The sequence below is a fragment of the Girardinichthys multiradiatus genome, chromosome 7 (assembly GCF_021462225.1).
Source record: "Girardinichthys multiradiatus isolate DD_20200921_A chromosome 7, DD_fGirMul_XY1, whole genome shotgun sequence".
Lineage (NCBI taxonomy): Eukaryota > Metazoa > Chordata > Actinopteri > Cyprinodontiformes > Goodeidae > Girardinichthys > Girardinichthys multiradiatus.
Genome location: NC_061800.1, coordinates 9,714,333 through 9,735,602, shown reverse-complemented (window position 1 = coordinate 9,735,602; position 21,270 = coordinate 9,714,333). Strand labels below are relative to the sequence as shown.

At 40.9% G+C, this 21,270-nt stretch overlaps 1 protein-coding gene across 1 annotated transcript; it reads left to right on the top strand.

The window, feature by feature from the left end:
• The first annotated feature begins 11,885 nt into the window (after positions 1-11,885).
• On the top strand, positions 11,886-19,404 carry LOC124870845 (dehydrogenase/reductase SDR family member 13-like). The gene is made up of 5 exons (XM_047369671.1): positions 11,886-12,047; positions 12,113-12,231; positions 13,104-13,227; positions 16,738-17,064; positions 18,716-19,404. The coding sequence occupies exons 1-5, from the start codon at positions 11,924-11,926 to the stop codon at positions 18,970-18,972; spliced, it is 951 nt and encodes a 316-aa protein (XP_047225627.1). The 5' UTR covers positions 11,886-11,923; the 3' UTR covers positions 18,973-19,404.
• Positions 19,405-21,270: the final 1,866 nt, after the last annotated feature.

Genomic DNA, 21,270 nt, shown 5'->3' with positions numbered 1-21,270 from the left:
ATACATTGACTAAAGGCATGACACTGGCCTTGGGTGACTTTAGAGCAATTTTGGGACAATCTGTGCGTCCCTCGGTGGCTAGGGAGATAGAACAGAATGCTGATTGCAGTAAGGACCCTGATGACACACCCCTGACATGTGTAATGACAGCCCTAGGGAAGGCCATAAGAAATCAGTATCTGCCCCCGTTGCAGTCCCTCAATTCGATTGGGACCCTAATCAGCATCCTAAAGAGCACATTAGTGCTGCAGTGTACACGTGGATGAGACACACAGGAGTTAATCCTAAGGGTGACAGGACAGGAATGGGACAGCTGTTTAAGAAGCCATATTAAAAGGAGTTCCATTAATCCTGATTTGCAGGGAGCAGACTTCACAAAGTGGGAAAAACATTTAATTCACCATTTACATACAGCTCAGGAGGCAGAGAAAAAGAAAAGAGGAGAAAGAGCAGCTACAGAATCAGCTCCTTAAATTACAGCTGCGAGAGGCCAAAGAGAAATTAAGTAAGAGAAAAATTGATAAAACTGAAAATGTAATGTTAGCTGCAGCTCAACCTGTTCCTCCTGCAGCACACACCCCTATGTTTATGTTACCACCAGCGACTGATCAGTGCCAAGGAGGGGGGTTACGCCCTCCTCCACCCTCTCTATTTTATAATTACAGGTACAGTGGCCCCGGTCGTGGAGGCGGATGGCATGTTGGTGCTCAGCTGGTCGCAGTAGATGGTGTGGAGCACCCAGAGGAAGGGGTAGAGCCAGCAGGGCACTGGGAGATATGTGCTACAACTGCGGTCAGCCTGGACATTGGGCACGCACCGGCCCCACCTGGGGGTAACAGCAGGGAGTAACGGTCCCTCCTAATGCAGGTATGACACCTCTACCACCCCAACAGGGCCAGTATCCACAGATGGGTGGACACCTGTCTTACAGCCCATACTGATGCCCCTGAGGAGGACCAAGGCAGCGTGGGCACAGCAGACCCCATGTTGCCTGCAAAGGTGGGAGAGAACTGTTTGAATTTTTTAGTGGACACTGGAGCTACTTATTCCACCATAACACAGCAACCTCCTAAACCACTGCTCTCTACCAAGACTGTTTCTGTGATGGGCTTCTCAGGGGCTGCACAAATTCTGCCTGTGACTGTACCACTTCCTGTTCAGATTGGGACTCAGAGAGTAACTCACCCTTTTGTGTGTTCACCCAGCACACCTGTTAATTTGCTGGGCAGAGACTTATTAGTGAAGCTGGGAGCATCAGTGCTGTGTGGTACTGATGGGTTAATGGTAACTTTTCCAGATGGTTCTTCTTTGGCATGTGGACAAATCAGCATGGACAATATTTTTTACAGCCAGTTGAAGAGGAATATGCAGACATCTACTGCGGACTGCTGACCGCACCTTCTTCTCCAAGCAGCATCTTCTCTGTGTATCAGCTGTGCAAACCCTGGATTCAAAGTCTCTGCCCCAACACCTCTCCGCCTGACCCGCCCCAAGTCACTCTGTTCTACAACCGTTGTCACACTGAATGGTACCAGGATTTGTTTAATGAAACAGTAGAAGGTAGGACATGGTTTATTTCATCCAAAGATATTTATGTGGCTCCTGAGGGTGTGGCTGCAATAGTTGATTTAACACCTGACCAAGCAGAATGGTATTTAATGTCAGATGAAGCTGTTCCTTATGTTTCTCTTTCTTTGCATCCTGAGCATCAAGCTAAGGAATTGGGAGGAGTGGTAAAGCGCTCTCTGGCAGCTGGGGACTGGCAGGACACCTCAGTCACCAACTTAAGGTATTCTAAGAGCACAGACACATACTGTATAAATGTACAGCTACTGATGAAGTACACCACACCATTTTATTTGGATGTTTCTGCAACAAAACTGGCAGTAAATGTAGTTTTGTTTCAGAAAAAAAGGGGAGAGAGGAATTGTTGAGAATTAAAATCATGTAATTTCATGTTATTAGTTTAGTTTGCATGTGAGAACATTAAACTGAGATTTAACATGAGTGAGCCTTGGGGAGAGATCACAGCAGGGGTCAGGGTGGCACAAGGGTGAAACAGGGGTTAGGTTCTCCGCAGCTGCAAGCCGTAAAAGCTGGCTGTAGGGACAATAAAGCAATAAATGTCAACTTTTGGCCGTGGTATAGATGCCACAAGGAAGCTTTGCTGATTTACAACACCTGATGGAAAAAGGGAAGGCACAGTCAGTAAGCTTTGAAGTCCACAGTATAAAGATGTACTGAAAACTTGTAATGACAGAGACATCTGGGTAAAGACAGCCATGTTTTGCTGAAAATCCATCTCTCTCTGTAAGGACCCTTATATAACTTCTCTCTCATTTTGTAAATTATCTGTTTTATATGTTATTTTCCTTCAATATGGTATTTTGTATAATCATTTTGCATTAGAAATCATTGGACTTATCTTCCAAATTAAACTTGTGTTAATCTTAATTTCCTGCTCCTCATCTGTTCTTTCTCACGACATCCGGATTGGAAGAGGTTGAGGCCACAAGAATATCACTGATAGCATTATTTTACCTCAACAATTTATGCTGATGTACATTTCAGTAATGATTGATAACATGGAAAAACGCCACCCACAATACACACAACATGCAGCAGGGTTGGCAAAATTAATTCAAAAAACAGCTCACTTAGTGATGGGACACCCTCTGAATGTTTTAACAACTCACAGTGTGGTGGCATATGTGAACTCTCAAAGTTTCACCATGACAACTCTGAGACAACACAGGCTCAGCAAAAATCTTGGAGGCACCAACATAACCTACACTCACGAGGGAATCAACATGGTGGATTGAATAACACAGGAGGAACCACATCAATGTGAAGAGCTGGTTAGCAGGACAGAAAAGATAAGACCAGATTTAGAAGCCAGCCCCCTTGAGGGACCTCAGGTGAGACAGCTGTTCACAGATGGTTGTTGTTTTAGGCATGATGCAGAAGGACTTAAGGCAGCATACGGTGGTGGAAGACACAGGGACAGATTTTGTCACAGTACAGGCAGAGGAACTGACAAATGCACAATCAGCGCAGAAAGCAGACGTTTTGGCAGTAATAGCTGCTCTGGAACTAGGAGCAGGACAGAAGGTTAACATCTACACAAATTCCACATATGCTACAGGAGTGGTGCATGTAGAACTCAAACAGTGGCTGAGGACAAGATTCAGAACTGCAGGACAGAAACCCATTAAACATTAACAGGAAATGAGAAGGTTGGCTGAAGCTTTGTTGCTCCCTCAAGAAGTAGCCATCATTAAATGCAGAGGACATGACAGCAGTAACACCAGAGTAGCACAAGGTAATCAGGCAGCTGACCAGGTGTTCAGAAGCAGGGTGCACACCAGAACCCACCCTGGAAGAAGTACTGAAATTACAAAAGAGGGCCTCTCCTGAGGAAAAATCAGTTTGGAAGGCCCGAGGGGGTTCAGAGAACCAGAGACCAGGGTTGGAACCACCACCTCGGAAGCAGAGTGGGTCCTCCTGAAAGTCATCAAAAGAAAGTGGTCAGAGCCAAGGTGGGCCGGTCCATTTCAGGTCACAGAGAGGACAATCCATGCAGTCAGGCTGAAGGGCAAAGGTGATACTTGGTTTCATTGGAGCCAGTGTGCAGGAGCGGAACCACCTCAACGATCCCTCTCTCAGATCCAGTAAGATCTGAGCGAAAATACAGGAAAAGATAATCTCACTTCTCTCACCCAAGAAGGGGCAGAATAATCCCCGGGTGAAAGAAATTAGCCCAGGGTTAGTCTCCCCTGAGAGCTGAAGAAAGAACAAGAACAGCAGAAGAAGAGTCTGAAGTGATTAAGTTTCTCTCTCACTGGGAGTGGTGGAGCTTCCCTCTCACCCCAGAAGACACCGTTTGGTGAACATTTTATATTTTATATTACATTTTGATGTTTCTGTATCTTTTTCAGGTTATGATTTAACTTTGTGTGGATGACAGGCATGTTTGGACATTGGAAGGGTTTGATAATGTCTTTGATAATTTCTGTTGCAGTATTTGTAGCGATAATGGTGACCTGTGGATGTTGTTGTGTACTATGCATTCGTTCTCTGATGGTGCACTTCATCACCTCTGCAATTGAGCAGAGGGATCCAAAGATAACGATGCCACTGTTGCATATTGACCATAAACAGGATGAGGACTCAGAGTGTGAATTCATGGACACATAATAAGATGGATGCATGCTTTCTTACTGATTTTCTTCTTTTACAGGTGGTACAGTAATATTTTTACTTTTTTCTACTTATTCTTAGAAGGACATTTTAGATTGTGAACTCTTTTATGAGAGTTCAAAATGTGGATTGTAGAATATAAACTATCTATGTGTGTAATGTAGAATATAAACTATCTATGCGTGTAACCTGTGTGCAGATATAGGGAAGTCAAGCTTAGGGAGTGAAGCATAGAAAATGCAAGGTCGTAAATTGGTGAACGACAGGGGATTACCGGAGGGGGTGAAAGAAGATGGAGGTCATAAATTGGTGAATGACAAGGGAGAAAGGGCAGAGAGAGGGCAAGGTCATAAATAGATGGAGGATGGGGTGAAGTAGAAAGAGGATGAGTTTGCCAGAAGGAAATAACCAGAAGCACTCCTTATTTGGACCTAAGGCTCAGTAGGAAGAGTAGTCGTCTTGCAATCAGAAGGTTGTGGGACCGATTCCAGCTTCCTCCTGCCATATGCCGATGTGCCCCTGGGCAAGGCACTTAACCTCAAGTTGCCTACCGATCTGCGTATCGGTGTATGAATGTGTGAGCATTAGTGAGTGCGATTGGGTGAATGTGGCTCTAGTGTAAAGCGCTTTGAGCGGTCTGTACAACTGGAAAAGCGCTATATAAGTTCAGTCCATTTACCATTTATATTGTTGCTGGGAGACACCCACAAACAGAATGATTGTGTATGTGTACTGCATAGCAGCGAGGGGTATATAAAGGTATTGTGGCGCACCTCCAAAGGAGACAACACACAGACGTTTCCAGGTACCCGTGTAAGTGTGGTGTCTCCTCTCTGAATTCAGATTGGTTTTAATAAACTTGTGGAAATGTACAACTGATCTCTGACTGAGGATTGTCCTTTGGGGTGCCAAATAAAAAGAATCGATGAGAGGTGAGGAGTAATGTAAGAGTTAACGGACGGCCAGTAAAGTTTTCCTACCTCGACACTACCCTCAAAGGCAATGTTCTGTTGTTGGCTGCAAAGACCCACGTGTCCACGTACATTCTCCCACTGTCGGACAACAGAGATTTGTGGCTTCATTTTATTTTCTAGGGCAATAGTCCAGTCACATTGCCGAAGACGGTAGTAGTTTGCATAAATCACTTCACCACAGACTGCTTTGAGAACAATCCGAGGTCAGTACACGTCAGAATTTGCAGAAAGATTTTTAGAATAATTTAGAATGACGAAATAATCAGCCCCTAGTGTTCATGGCAAATCTGCAGATGACAGAAATGTAATTACGTATTGTGGTGTGTTATATGTTACGGTTCCGTTTTCACATTTATGAAGTTCTTGTTGGGGGCGTGGCCAGTTTCAGCTAATTTGCATAAAAGTGGCAGAGTCCTAAAACAGCTCATTCTGAAAGGAGCTCAAAAAAGGGGTAACTGAGGAGGTGAAATCTCATTACCTGAGAATGATTTTGTGCGAATTTGTGTAATTACATGTTTTGTTAATCCCAAATGTGCAAAAGTAAGTATAATAGGTCAACTTAAACAATGCCAGTGACATAAAATTTACACCAGTTGTCACCAAGTAATCCATACATGCAAAAAAGTCAGAACAAATTATTCTATAAACTATGGCAAAGGGTTACACCTGCATTACTAAACTTCTGAATGCTCCAGGGATTCTGGTAAAACCATCCATCCATTTTCTATTCCCACTTCTTCCATACAGGGTCACAGGTGAGCAGGTACCCATCTCCACTGGTCTACGGGCGAGAGGCGGGATACACCCTACACAGGTCGCCAGTCCCATGCAAGTTGTTAAAACCAAAATCTGGAAATGCATTGAACATACAGTATATTCACCATAAACCAGCCTCAGCCAATTCAGCTCAATTAAGAACAAAAAAACTCTATTAATCCCAAAGGGAAATTAAATGTTGTTGTAGTTCATATTATACAGGTTTTTTCAAGAAGCCGTTGTAGATGCTGATGGCTGTGGGCGGAAGGATCTTCTTTAAAGGGTCTGTCTTAAAGCAGATCATAAGGAGCTTCTGACTTAAGCAAGTCTTATGAAGAGTATGCTAATGGTTTTCTGTAATGTTTTTCATTCTATGCAGAATTCTTCTTTGCACAATCATCTCTAGAGGTTCTAGAGGAGTCCACAGAACAGAGACAGTCTTCTTTATTAGCTTGTTGAGCTAATGTCCCTGACTCTGATGGTAGCAGAAGAGATCCCACCCTCCACAACAGGCTTATAGAAGACATGCAGCATCTTGCTACAAACACTGAAGGACATTTGCTTCCCCAAGAAGTATAATCTGCTCTGTCCCTTCTTGTAGACAGTTTCACAATTTTGTTTTCTCTGGTAGGGCAGGTGACAAACTGGTGAAATCCTGGAAGTGTAGCAGAAATTGAGGCAGGATTAAAATCACCAGATACAGTGTCTTGCAAAAGTACTCGGCCCCCTTGAACTGGTCAACCTCTTGCCACATTTCAGGCTTCAAACATAAAGATATAAAATTCTAATTTTTTGTGAAGAATCAACAAGTGGGACACAATCGTGAAGTGGAATGACATTTATTGGATGTGTCAAACTTTTTTAACAAATAAAAATAAAAAACTGAAAAGTGGGGCGTGCAATATTATTTGGCCCCTTTACTTTCAGTGCAGCAAACTCACTCCAGAAGTTCAGTGAGGATCTCTGAATGATCCAATGTTGTCCCAAATGACTGATGATGATAAATAGAATCCACCTGTATGTAATCAAGTCTCCGTATAAATGCACCTGCTCTGTGATAGTCTCAGGGTTCTGTTCAAAGCGCTAAGAGTATCATGAAGACCAAGGAACACACCAGACAGGTCCGAGATACTGTTGTGGAGAGGTTTAAAGCCGGATTTGGATACAAAAAGATTTCCAAGGCTTTAAACATCCCAAGGAGCACTGTGCAAGCAATCATATTGAAATGGAAGGAGTGTCAGACCACTGCAAAGCTACCAAGACCCAGCTATCCTTCTAAACATTCATCTCGAACAAGGAGAAGACTGATCAGAGATGCAGCCAAGAGGCCCATGATCACTCTGGATGAACTGCAGAGATCTACAGCTGAGGTGGGAGAGTCTGTCCATAGGACAACAATTAGTCATACACTGCACAAATCTGGCCTTTATGGAAGAGTGACAAGAAGAAAGCCATTTCTCAAAGATATCTATAAAAGCTCTCGTTTAAAGTTTGCCACAAGCCACCTGGGAGACACACCAAACATGTGGAAGAAGGTGCTCTGGTCAGATGAAACCAAAATCGAACTGTTTTCCACAATGCAAATCGATATGTTTGGTGTAAAAGCAACACAGCTCATCACCTTGAACACACCATCCCCACTGTCAAACATGGTGGTGGCAGCATCATGGTTTGGGCCTGCTTTTCGTCAGCAGGGACAGGGAAGATGGTCAAAATTGATGGGAAGATAGATGGGGCCAAATACAGGACCATTCTGGAAGAATGTTCCTTGCTGGTTTCTTCCATTACTCTCCACCCTACCATATGCTCCATTTCAACTCCTGATTTTCTGCCTGTGCTCCACATTCTGTTTCTCCAGTGTTCCACTGTAAGTTTGCCGTTTTATTTATCATTAAATCATTCTACTTTTCAACATGTTGCCCTCTAGTTCATTTGTGCAATTTGGTCCAGCAAACAATCTATCAAACTTGACATGTTAGGGCTTGGAGATCATCCAACTTGTTTCCCAATGATCTCACATTTCCCATCATAATCGATGGTAGAGATGGTTGAACAATCTTTGGTCCTGCACTGCATTCAAAAAACCTCCTTTTCTACTCATCGGGGATTTTGGGCTGTGGTTGAAGTATTGTTTAATCTTTTGAGATGTTAATCAGCTGCTCCCTGTTAAAATACCACCTAGTTGCAATGTTTATGCATCATAACAAATCTCCAGAAGGAAAAAAACAATCAGCAAAGATTTTTCCAGCTGCACAACATCCAATACAAGGAGGGGGTAATCGTTCAAAAAAAGCTCTTTACCCATAAAAGGAAGAATTTTAGTTTTTTTTTTTTTTAAATAAACCACATTGAAAATAACAGAGCTACTACAATGTTCTGTCAGCTTGAGTGCTGCTGTTCTAGAATCCAGGTGCCCCTTATGAGATCTCTGATAGTGGAGTCAAAAAAATAATCAAAATCACCATGTCCATGAGCCAAGAGACACCTACTGTGAGCTTCAAAAAGACATGGAAATGGCCGGAATAGTATTTACTCACCCTCAATGGCATCTATGCACACTCACTGCACAAGACTTCAATGCTAAAGATAAATAATTTTGAAGCTTGTTTAAAGTTTGCTGCAGAAGATTTGGACAAACCAATGGAATACTGGGAGAACATGGTCTGTCAAATGAGGCCAAAGCTGAACTTTTTGGATGTCATTACACACATTAGGTTTGGAGGGAGAATGGTTTTGCAAATCACCTGATGAGATGTCCACATTAACTGACTCCTTTGTGGAGGAGCAGCAACTCTACTTCGAGCTTCCTCCGGCTAACAGAGCTCCTGAGCCTGTTTCTAAGGCCATGGTTTTGGCCACTATTCGAGGAGGAAATTCATTTCAACAGCTTGTATCCAAATTAGTAAATTCCAATTTAATAATACTTGGTGTTGAACTGTTACATAAAATCTCAATGAAATACATCAAACTTGCTTGTAACCTGACAAAATGTAAAAAGGTTTAAGGGTTATAATTACTTCTGCAAAGCAGTGTTTGTGATCTTATTATATTGCTTTTTTGTTTATATTTTGTATCTCTATATCTAAATTAGTAACATGTTTTTTTTTTTGCTCTGCTTTTTTTCATGAGAAAGCTTACAGAATCAAAAACGCATTTCCCCCGCTGTGTCTTACAGCTTCCTTAAACAGACACTCACATGCACACCTCAGACCTGTTTTTCTTGTTCTTTAAGATTACTACTGACTGATTTGAAAGAAACAGAACAAAGTTGAGCTCTTTACCCTGTACCTGCCTAAAAAGACACAGCTATTGTTATCAGCTTAGGTGCATTCATTCATCATCTTTAAGCATGACACAACACAGTGGAGGAAAGTGCATTGTAGAAAACTAGGGGGCCAGACTTTTGAGTCATTACTTCATTTCTCGTCTTCTTTTCTGTATATAAGAACATAGATGTTTTATTTTATGAGTACAGGTTAGGTTTGTTGGCATTGTAGCCTCCAACCTTTCTGTTTTTTGACTAAGTAAACTAACAAACGTGAGCGAGAGCAGCTTCATATTAAACAAGAGTACACATGAACACGAATAATCAATTTTAAAAAAAACTGTAAATATTCTGGCGGAGATGAGATGCAATTAATCTGATCTGATGCATTAACTTTTTTGTACCACAAACTTTTCATCATGAAAAGCAACAGCAATAAACTGGGTCATGAGAGTGTCAATTTAGTTCCTGCTTTCCAAGTTAATTATGAATATGAATTAGCACTCTGTACACAGTTCAACTATAGTGATTAATTATTATCATGCACATAGTTTACCCATGAACATGGATTATTACCATGTCCATTGTTTACCTATGTGTGAACTAACCTTTGGGTTACTGTTTGGAGTGTGAACTTGCACAACACTGCCACAGGTGAAGTCAGCCAACAACCACTGTCGCCAGTCTCTTTAATCTGAGGTAGCCAAGTGTGTCCCTGCTGTTAAATAAGCTAAAACAAGCAGTGTCCTTAAGTCACTGAGACTTAAGGTCATACAAAACCAGCATAATACAGAGACTGAAAGCTGAAGTTTTGATGTTCCTTGAACGTTTTAAAATTATTTTGATATTACAACCAGAAACATGTTTTCTTATTCAATGTGTTTAATTAGGGTTTAATGTCATAGACTAATACAAGGTACTGAATAATTGTAAAATGGGCAATGATACATGGGTTTCAAAGTATTTATCAAACAAAAATCTGACAAGTGTGTTGTGTACTTGTATTCAGTGCCTTTTACTCTGACACCCCCCAGATAAAATTTAGTGCCACCAGTTGCCCTCAGAATTCCCTGAATCACAAAATAGATTCCACCTTTGTGGAATCTAATCTCATTATAAATCCAACTGTTTTGATAGGCCCCAGAGGGGGATGTTAGAGAACATTAGAAAACAAATGGCATCATGAAGACCAAGGAACACAGCAGGCAGGTCAGGGAGGACGTTATGGAGAAAATTCTTCATATTAAAATGCAAAGAGTATGGCACAACGGCAAACCCTTAAAGACATGTCTGTTTAACTGACAGACAAGACCAGGCCCACTGAGGGGGGCCCTGTTGTTCCTGGCCAAGAATAGGGGAGGGAGTCAATAAAAGGGGAGGAGGGCCTGTCTGCTGTCCGACCACCCAACCATTGGAGAATGTAAGACCACCTTACGTTAGCTTTGGTGCGCATCCAGTCTGTGCCCAGATGTGATGCAGAGTTCAGAGTTGTCCCCACCACAGCTGTCAGTGGGCCTGGACAAGTCAAGGAGTGAATTAATCAGAGAAGCAGGAAAGAAAAGCCCACGGTAACTCTGGAGGAGCTGCAGAAAGCCATAGCTCACATGAGTGACTCTTTTAACAGAGAAAGCTGTAGTCATGCTCTCCAAAAATCTGGCTTTTATAGAAGATTGTTAAGAAGAAAGCCATTGTTGAAAGAAAGCCATGATAACTCTTGTTTGCAGTTTGCCTGTTGCCATGTAGCAAACATGTGGAAGAAGGTGCTCTGGTCAGATTAAACAAAAACGGACCTTTTTGGCCCACAAGCAAAATGCTATGTGTGATTGCAAACTAACATTGCACATTATCATGAGCACACCATCCCAATAGTGGTGGTAACATCAGGCTGTGAGGATGCTTCTCTTTAGCAGGGAAGCCAGCAAGAGTTCACTGGAGGATAGGAAGATGGATCAAGTTAAATAAAGAACAATCCTGGAGGAAAACCAGTTAGGAGCTGGAAAAGGCAACACTCTAAACACACAGCCAAAGAAAAACTGGTATGGTTTAAATGAAATATTTGTCCAGATGTTATTCCAATTCAAATTTGTATTTGTACAAAGAAAATACGTGCAAATCATGTGTAAGTTCCCTTCCATTGCACAATGAAGAATTTGTGTTGGTCTGTCACATTGGATTCTGAGTTAATACGCTGTGGTCTTTCTGTGATAAAATGAAAAAGTTCAAGGGTGTGAATACTTTTGCAAGGGACTGTATAAATAGACATTGACTGTTGTACCAATTGATTGCCAGTTCCCCAAAGATAAGCAGCTAACAGTAACAGTTTTATCTCCTTCAAAGCTCAAATGTAAACTTTTTGTCACTGACTGCAGGTTGTGCTGAATTTCTGCTAAATGCTTTAGGGGATTATTACAAGAGGGAATAGAATTAAATTTCTTCTACTGTTCACATTCTAAAAAAAAGTAGATCAAAGTTGAACTATATTGTTCCAGCATGATTCAACAAACACACCCACAATAAATATCTGGCCTGACAGATCTGTTATCACTGGCTAGATTTGTGGTCCTGCCTTTTTTGAGAATTTCCGGTTTCTCCACTGCTGTAATCAGATAACATTTAAAATATAGTCCAGCCCATACAGGAAGAGGGAGGGCGTGTTTGTTGGAATAAGAGTGAGTGGACCCTGAAACTGGTCCAACTGCTCCCTCAGTGAAGCTCAAAGGCAGGAACAATGTTTTTTATTCTCCTGGTGCTGGGACTCATTGTCCTTGCTTATATTTTCCGTCAAGTTGTAGTTATAGGAAAGAGTTGCAAGAGCAACACAAAGCTGCATGGGAAAACAGTGATTGTTACTGGTAAGTAAAGTTTCTGCTTTCTAGCAATGATGTGCCTTCAGTTTCTAACCACTTTCCACATGCAGGTAGCAACACTGGGATAGGGAAGACCACAGCCATAGTTCTGGCTAAAAGAGGAGCCAGAGTGATTCTGGCCTGTCGAAGCAAGCAGAGAGGAGAAGCTGCTCTTGAGGACATCAAGAGGGTGAGTATCTGCAGGTTTTTCTTTCTTTCTCAGCAAAACTAGTGAGAATAAAAGACTTTAGCTGCACAATACAACTATGTTATGTTAAAAATGAAGGAAGAGTTTAAATGGCTGAAGTGGGTGTATGTGGTGAGATTGTATATGCATATGGAGTATATGCATGTGCATCTCCAAAAATATGAATACTGTGAAAACGTTTAATAATTTTCATCACTCATTTCAGAAAGATAGTCATTCTATTTTATTTTCTGAAATGAGAGACAAAGTTATTGAATTTTCATGATATTTTTTGACTTGTACATGTATGTCATGAAAAAAGTAGAACACCCTACAACAGCCTGCTTCTTTTCTAAAATATTAGGATATACGGACATTTTGATAGCAATTTAAACAACACTGACAAAGAATTATTCAGATTTTTAGAATTTAAGACATAAATCCTTTCTTCTCAAATCCATATCAAATCTGAGTTGGATAAGTTATTTTAAGAGGTCTCAATGTGTAGTAGTGTAAGGCAGGGTTATTCAAAAAAATTTCCAACAAACCAGCAAGTCTGTCAGCAAGTTTACCCTGAAAGCAGACCACAAGATGGTAAAAGTCAACAAAAACCCTAACATGTAATCACAGGCGTTGAAGCAGGCTCTTGCTGCTTTTGATATGAAAGTTCATGCCTGTACAACCAGAAGAAGACTGCACAAATGTAGCTTTCATGGGAGGAAACCTTGGCTCTCTGCGAAAAGTATGAAAGGCAATCTGAAGTTTGGCATTCTCTGTTGTGTAGACAGAGAAGGCCTAGTTGTGAGAGGTACATGTTACCGCTGGTCATTAGTTGACTTATCAGTCACTTATCAATGTTTTAATGTCTGTTGTAGGAGAGTGGCAGTAATCAGGTGGTGTTCATGCAGTTGGATCTCGGAAGTTTTAAGTCTGTCCGTAACTTTGCAGAGAACTTTCTGAAGTCTGAACCCAGACTAGACATCCTGATCAACAATGCAGGTAGGAGAGCTTGTGTGAGCATACGCGATATGAGGAATGCATTGCTCCTCCACTTTTTCAGAAACCCTATGAAGACCAGCGTATTTAAAAAGTCATAACCTTTTACAGAGCCTACTTGTTTTTAACTTACACCAATCTGGAAGGTGACATGTTGACAGAAAGGATTAAGGCTTGTCCACGTTTTGTCCTAGGTTTTAGTTTCTTTCTAAAGTAATAATAAAACATATACTTTTTCACACTTTGTCACAAACTGCAAACTCCAAACCATTTATTTCAATTATATATAGATATAAAGCCCATATTTATATTTAATTACTTTTTTGGTTTTTTGGGACACAGTGGGATAGAGCAACACCAAGAATAAATGCAGTGATTAATAAAAATAAAATTAATAAAAAGAAATGCATGATTTTGATGTTGAAGTAGCCAAGAGACCCATAGTAACTCTGGAGGACCTTTAAAGATACATAGCTCAGGTGGAAGAACCCTTTGACAGGATAGCTATGTGTCATGCATTCCACAAATCTGACCTTTATCAAAGAGTAGTAAGACAGTGGAATCGGTAAAATAAACCCATACAAAAATCCCATTTTAAGTTTGCCTCAAACAGAGTAGGAGTCACAGCAAACATACGAGAAGAAGAAGCTCCAGTCAGATGAATTTGAAATACAAGTTTTTGGCTTCCTATGGTGAAAAACAACAACTTCAAACATACACTACAGTGGTGGCAGCATCTGGCTGTGGGGAAGTTTGTCTTACAAAGAACAGGGAAACTGGTCAGATGTGATAGGAAGATGGATGGAGCAAAATACAGGGTAATCCAGGAAGAAAACCTGCAAAACATTTGATGTGGAGGTTCACCTTCCAGCAGAAAAATGACCTTAACATACAGCCAGAGGTACATGTTTCAGATCAAAGCTTATTCTTGTATTAGAATGGTCTAAATCTAAACATAGTTCAGAATTCTTGGCAAGACTTCAAAGATGCTCTCCATCCAATTTGACTGTAAAACTTGTAGCCCTCCATCTGCAAAGCTGGTAGAAACATACCCCAGAGGAATGAAATTGCAGTTTTACAAAATATTTAATCAGGGGGCTGAATATAAATGCAGGGCACACTTTCAGCTTTTAATTTGTAAAGAAAACCATGTTTTCTCATCCTACCATTTCATAATTACATGTCACTTTGTTTTGTTCTATCCAAAAACTGCAAATGATATTGAATGATATTAAATATTAAAAATTGTGGTTGTAATATGACAAAATATGAACAAAGTTCAGGGGCATTAATACGTTTCCAAGGCCCTGTCCTCTTAGAACGCCAATCAGACATAAACTGAAGTACATTATATTGCCAAATGTATTTGTCTGTCTACTTTTACATGTGCATGAACGATGATGACATATCCTATTCTCAAATCAAAAGGTCCAATTTGTTGATGGCTCCACTGTTGTCAGCAATAACAACTTTAACTATTCTGTAAACATCTTCCTCAAGGTTTAAGAGCATGTGAGAAAACCAGAATTGCAGCCTCTACTGTAATTCATTCCAAAGGTGTTCAAGAAGGTTGAGGTCAGGACTCTGTGCAGGCCACTCATGTTTCTCCAAATTAAACTTTATACTGGTCCTTCTCAAAATATTAGCATATTGTGATGAAGTTCATTATTTTCCATAATGTCATGATGAAAATTTAACATTCATATATTTTAGATTCATTGCACACTAACTGAAATATTTCAGGTCTTTTATTGTCTTAATACGGATGATTTTGGCATACAGCTCATGAAAACCCAAAATTCCTATCTCACAAAATTAGCATATTTCATCCGACCAATAAAAGAAAAGTGTTTTTAATACAAAAAACGTCAACCTTCAAATAATCATGTACAGTTATGTACTCAATACTTAGTCGGGAATCCTTTTGCAGAAATGACTGCTTCAATGCGGCGTGGCACGGAGGCAATCAGCCTGTGGCACTGCTGAGGTCTTATGGAGGCCCAGGATGCTTCGATAGCGGCCTTTAGCTCATCCAGAATGTTGGGTCTTGAGTCTCTCAACGTTCTCTTCACAATATCCCACAGATTCTCTATGGGGTTCAGGTCAGGAGAGTTGGCAGGCCAATTGAGCACAGTGATACCATGGTCAGTAAACCATTTACCAGTGGTTTTGGCATTGTGAGCAGGTGCCAGGTCATGCTGAAAAATGAAATCTTCATCTCCATAAAGCTTTTCAGCAGATGGAAGCATGAAGTGCTCCAAAATCTCCTGATAGCTAGCTGCATTGACCCTGCCCTTGATAAAACACAGTGGACCAACACCAGCAGCTGACACGGCACCCCAGACCATCACTGACTGTGGGTACTTGACACTGGACTTCTGGCATTTTGGCATTTCCTTCTCCCCAGTCTTCCTCCAGACTCTGGCACCTTGATTTCCGAATGACATGCAGAATTTGCTTTCATCTGAAAAAAGTACTTTGGACCACTGAGCAACAGTCCAGTGCTGCTTCTCGGTAGCCCAGGTCAGGCGCTTCTGCCGCTGTTTCTGGTTCAAAAGTGGCTTGACCTGGGGAATGCGGCACCTGTAGCCCATTTCCTGCACACGCCTGTGCACGGTGGCTCTGGATGTTTCTACTCCAGACTCAGTCCACTGCTTCCGCAGGTCCCCCAAGGTCTGGAATCGGCCCTTCTCCACAATCTTCCTCAGGGTCCGGTCACCTCTTCTCCTTGTGCAGCGTTTTCTGCCACACTTTTTCCTTCCCACAGACTTCCCACTGAGGTGCCTTGATACAGCACTCTGGGAAAAGCCTATTCGTTCAGAAATTTCGTTCTGTGTCTTACCCTCTTGCTTGAGGGTGTCAATAGTGGCCTTCTGGACAGCAGTCAGGTCGGCAGTCTTACCCATGATTGGGGTTTTGAGTGATGAACCAGGCTGGGAGTTTTAAAGGCCTCAAGAATCTTTTGCAGGTGTTTAGAGTTAACTCGTTGATTCAGATGATTAGGTTCATAGCTCGTTTAGAGACCCTTTTAATGATATGCTAATTTTGTGAGATAGGAATTTTGGGTTTTCATGAGCTGTATGCCAAAATCATCCGTATTAAGACAATAAAAGACCTGAAATATTTCAGTTAGTGTGCAATGAATCTAAAATATATGAATGTAAAATTTTCATCATGACATTATGGAAAATAATGAACTTTATCACAATATGCTAATATTTTGAGAAGGACCTGTACACCTGCAGCCATGGAAGTGACTGGAACATCAGAATTCATTGATTTAGTGGTGTGACCTAATACTTTTGGCAATTTAGTGTATGTTCAAATCACTTCTGCACAGAGGGTTTAAGTATTTAAAAGGTGTGTTAAAATACATGTGAATTCTGAGTGGCCAGATATTAATATTTTTTTAATGACTGCATATTTATTAGGTCATTAGGTTTTGGTCTTGTGGATTTAACTTAAACTCTGTCAAGTTGACGTATGTTGTTGGTTCTCCATGTTTTGACCTAGGTCTCTACATGTTGGGTCGAACAGAAGACGGATTTGGGATGATGTTTGGTGTCAACCATCTCGGTCACTTCCTGTTAACTAACTTGTTACTGGACCGACTGAAGGAATGTGGACCAAGTAGGGTAGTGAATGTGTCGTCTTTGGCGCATCACTGGGGAAGCGTCAATTTTGACTGCCTGAACACCCACAAAGATCTAAGAGAAGGGACATCTTTATTGGAAAGCTTTCGAATGTATGCCGATAGTAAGCTATGCAACGTTCTCTTCACCCATGAGCTGGCCAAGAGACTGCAGGGGACTAAGGTCACTTGCTACTCCCTCCACCCAGGTAATAACCAATCAAGTCATGGAAAAACATATGCACTTGCCATAAAGAGTGGATTTCTAATGTGTTTACAACTGCCAGCCTTTAGTAACTTCAAAAATGAGACCATGATAAGTAATTTTATATCTTTTTTCCACCTTCAATAACATTTAAGCTATAATATTAATCTGAAAATTAAACGTCCAGTCAATTTGACTAACCTAAAAGAAACCTCAGCTGTCCTGGTGGGACTTTCCTGACATTGGCCCATTTGCATCCTTTAGCTAAAGCCATTGTTTGCAGAGAGATTACAAAGAACCCCCGGTGATGCATGGTAGTGGCAGCATTAGGGTCTGGAGTTACTTTTCTATAGATGGAACTGGGGTTTTCTTTCAAGGTGGATGATGTTATCAATAGTTCTAATTACCAGTCAGTGTTGATCCAAATCCTTCAGGGGTCTGCTTGAAAACTGAAGAGGGAACTCATCTTGCAGCATCAGAGCAAGTTAGAGAATAGCTTTTACCAAAAGAAAATTCAAGTTCTAAAATGACCAGGTTCGTGCAGAAAGTGCTTAAAAAAGTATCAATTTACCAGTGTGTATACTTCTTCAAAAGGGCTTTTTACTTTTTTATATTGGACATCTCACATAAAAGGTGCAAACTTTATATGTCCACTGGAGTTTACAGATTCCCTAGAGTAGAGGCAATTTGAAATGGTTAACGCAGATTTGTTAAAAATGTAAGTGATGTGGGATACCTGTCCTATTTTGTTTTGATACAGCTGAGTTGGAAAATCCCTATGATTCCAATTGTGTTTCTTTTAAGTTCTGGAAATATTTATTAAATTAGCAATAAAATAGTTAATTAGACATTTATACCAGAAAGAAAGTCTAATCCTTACCAATTTAAAGTTCTGGGAATGAATGTGAAAAGCCATTGACTTAATGTTGGCCTAAAATACCCTGAGGTCTCATTGGCCAATAAGCAGTCCTGCAAACCAAAGCCTTGTTGCCATGTGCTTCTTTTCTGACATTCCTTCCAAACAAGTCTTGCTTGTTGGTTTGGCAGTTTCATTGTAACACCGTCTGAGGTTAACAGGTTAATTGTTTAATGTCCACTTCTGTGAATATTTTCACTTCCATGAACTCCAGTGACCAAATTCCAAAAATCCAAAGATGTGAAATAAAGAAAATTAAACTGAGATAAATCCAAAAGTAGTGCAGAAACCAGGAAAATAGGGGGATGGAAACAGATTGAACCAGTAAATCAATGGCACCGGACAGATGGGAGACTAATAAACAGCGTAAAAGCAGCTGTGTGAGAAGTCCAGAAAACAGAGGGAATCTGATGTAATGAACAGTAGAGCAGAAACTAAACAGAGGAGACCAGAAAATAGAAAACTGTACACTGACAAATCATAACCCAACATGAGAACGACTAATGAGACGCGAGACATGAGAACAAATCACAAAACCAACAACAGACTGGGAAACTCAGAAAGAGGAGAGAGGGGTGTCAGGAAACAAAGAGAACATATAACCTTAAAGGATCAGACTAACCCTAATAAAAGTAGTTACTAAGTAGGAAGAAGTCATAAATAGCTTGAGCTGATTGTTTACTTTGATACCGTCAGCTAAAGACCCGTTAACCAAAACAAAAACGTCATTTTCTTGCAGGAGGCATCAAGACTGAGCTGGGCAGGAATGCAAACTCAATCATTCAAATAACTCTAAGAAACCTTGGAAGATTTTTCTTCAAGAACCCCCTCCAGGGAAGTCAAACCACTCTGCACTGTGCCCTGCAGGAGGGCATTGAACACCTCAGTGGGCGTTATTTCTCCAACTGCACTGTGAGAGACGTCTTGAGCAAGGCCAAGGATGATGCTGCCTCAAAGAAGCTGTGGGAGATCAGTGAGAGGTTTTGTGGCATCTGAAGTGTGTTTTAATTCTCTTTAGCAAATGTTATAAATTCAATTAATACCAAAGAGTATAATTATTCTATTATCAGCATATACACCTCATAAGAAAGCTTGTTTATCTCAATGTTTAAGTTTAAAGCTTAATGCATGAGTTCATTAGGACATGGATACCCCAGAGGACATCCACAATATGATTTCCATGATAAACCAATAATTTCCAGTTGGGATCCAAGATTAAATTTACAACAAAGAAGAAGAGGGAACTGTTCTGATAATATAGGTCTGCACCAGTTCTTTGTTACTTCCCTAAGGAGAGCAGCTAATGGAGGACAAGTACAGGTCCTTCTCATAATATTAGCATATTGTGATAAAGTTCATTATTTTCCATAATGTGATGATGAAAATTTAACATTCATATGTTTTAGATTCATTGCACACTAACTGAAATATTTCAGGTCTTTTATTGTCTTAATACGGATGATTTTGGCATACAGCTCATGAAAACCCAAAATTCCTATCTCACAAAATTAGCATATTATTAAAAGGGTCTCTAAACGAGCTATGAACCTAATCATCTGAATCAACGAGTTAACTCTAAACACCTGCAAAAGATTCCTGAGGCCTTTAAAACTCCCAGCCTGGTTCATCACTCAAAACCCCAATTATGGGTAAGACTGCCAACTTGACTGCTGTCCGGAAGGCCACTATTGACACCCTCAAGCATCAGGGTAAGACACAGAAATAAATTTCTGAACGAATAGGCTGTTCCCAGAGTGCTGTATCAAGGCACCTCAGTGGGAAGTCTGTGGGAAGGAAAAAGTGTGGCAGAAAACGCTGCACAACGAGAAGAGGTGACCGGACCCTGAGCAAGATTGTGGAGAAGGGCCGATTCCAGACCTTGGGGGACCTGCGGAAGCAGTGGACTGAGTCTGGAGTAGAAACATCCAGAGCCACCGTGCACAGGCGTGTGCAGGAAATGGGCTACAGGTGCCGCATTCCCCAGGTCAAGCCACTTTTGAACCAGAAACAGCGGCAGAAGCGCCTGACCTGGGCTACAGAGAAGCAGCACTGGACTGTTGCTCAGTGTTCCAAAGTACTTTTTTTGGATGAAAGCAAATTCTGCATGTCATTTGGAAATCAAGGTGCCAGAGTCTGGAGGAAGACTGGGGAGAAGGAAATGCCAAAATACCAGAAGTCCAGTGTCAAGTACCCACAGTCAGTGATGGTCTGGGGTGCCGTGTCAGCTGCTGGTGTTGGTCCACTGTGTTTTATCAAGGGCAGGGTCAATGCAGCTAGCTATCAGAAGATTTTGGAGCACTTCATGCTTCCATCTGCTGAAAAGCTTTATGGAGATGAAGATTTAATTTTTCAGCACGACCTGGCACCTGCTCACAGTGCCAAAACCACTGGTAAATGGTTTACTGACCATGGTATCACTGTGCTCAATTGGCCTGCCAACTCTCCTGACCTGAACCCCATAGAGAATCTGTGGGATATTGTGAAGAGAACGTTGAGAGACTCAAGACCCAACACTCTGGATGAGCTAAAGGCCGCTATCGAAGCATCCTGGGCCTCCATAAGACCTCAGCAGTGCCACAGGCTGATTGCCTCCATGCCACGCCACATTGAAGCAGTCATTTCTGCCAAAGGATTCCCGACCAAGTATTGAGTGCATAACTGTACATGATTATTTGAAGGTTGACGTTTTTTGTATTAAAAACACTTTTCTTTTATTGGTCGGATGAAATATGCTAATTTTGTGAGATAGGAATTTTGGGTTTTCATGAGCTGTATGCCACAATCATCCGTATTAAGACAATAAAAGAACTTAAATATTTCAGTTAGTGTGCAATGAATCTAAAATATATGAATGTTAAATTTTCATCATGACATTGTGGAAAATAATGAACTTTATCTCAATATGCTAATATTTTGAGAAGGACCTGTATTGCATTAAAGTTAACCTCTCACAGTTTACAAGTCTAATGCAAGCCAGCATCAGTTTCATTATCTGCACATATGTATGTTTGCACTATTAAATGAGCATTGTAATAAGAATGTATAGAAAATGTACTTATCCAAAATGTGTTAGTTCTTTTGGAACTATTTACCTTAGAAGAGTATGCATAAAAGCTTTGAATCAAGCTGTCCATGTCTGCATATCTGAAATGCAGCGATCAAAATTAAACAGAAATGTACTGTAAATGTGACTATTAGTTAATCATGAATGCATGTTGAATTTGCAAATTACAAGTTCCTGTTTTCAAAAGAAATATCAACTTTGACGTTAGCCACACCCACAAAGTTTTAGAG

Bases quoted from the DNA above. Each gene is read 5' to 3' on its own strand.
- LOC124870845 (XM_047369671.1), top strand. From the start codon at position 11,924: ATGTTTTTTATTCTCCTGGTGCTGGGACTCATTGTCCTTGCTTATATT. The intron at 12,232-13,103 runs GTGAGTATCTGC...TGTCTGTTGTAG, and splicing joins CTCTTGAGGACATCAAGAGG to GAGAGTGGCAGTAATCAGGT. The intron at 17,065-18,715 runs GTAATAACCAAT...ATTTTCTTGCAG, and splicing joins TTGCTACTCCCTCCACCCAG to GAGGCATCAAGACTGAGCTG.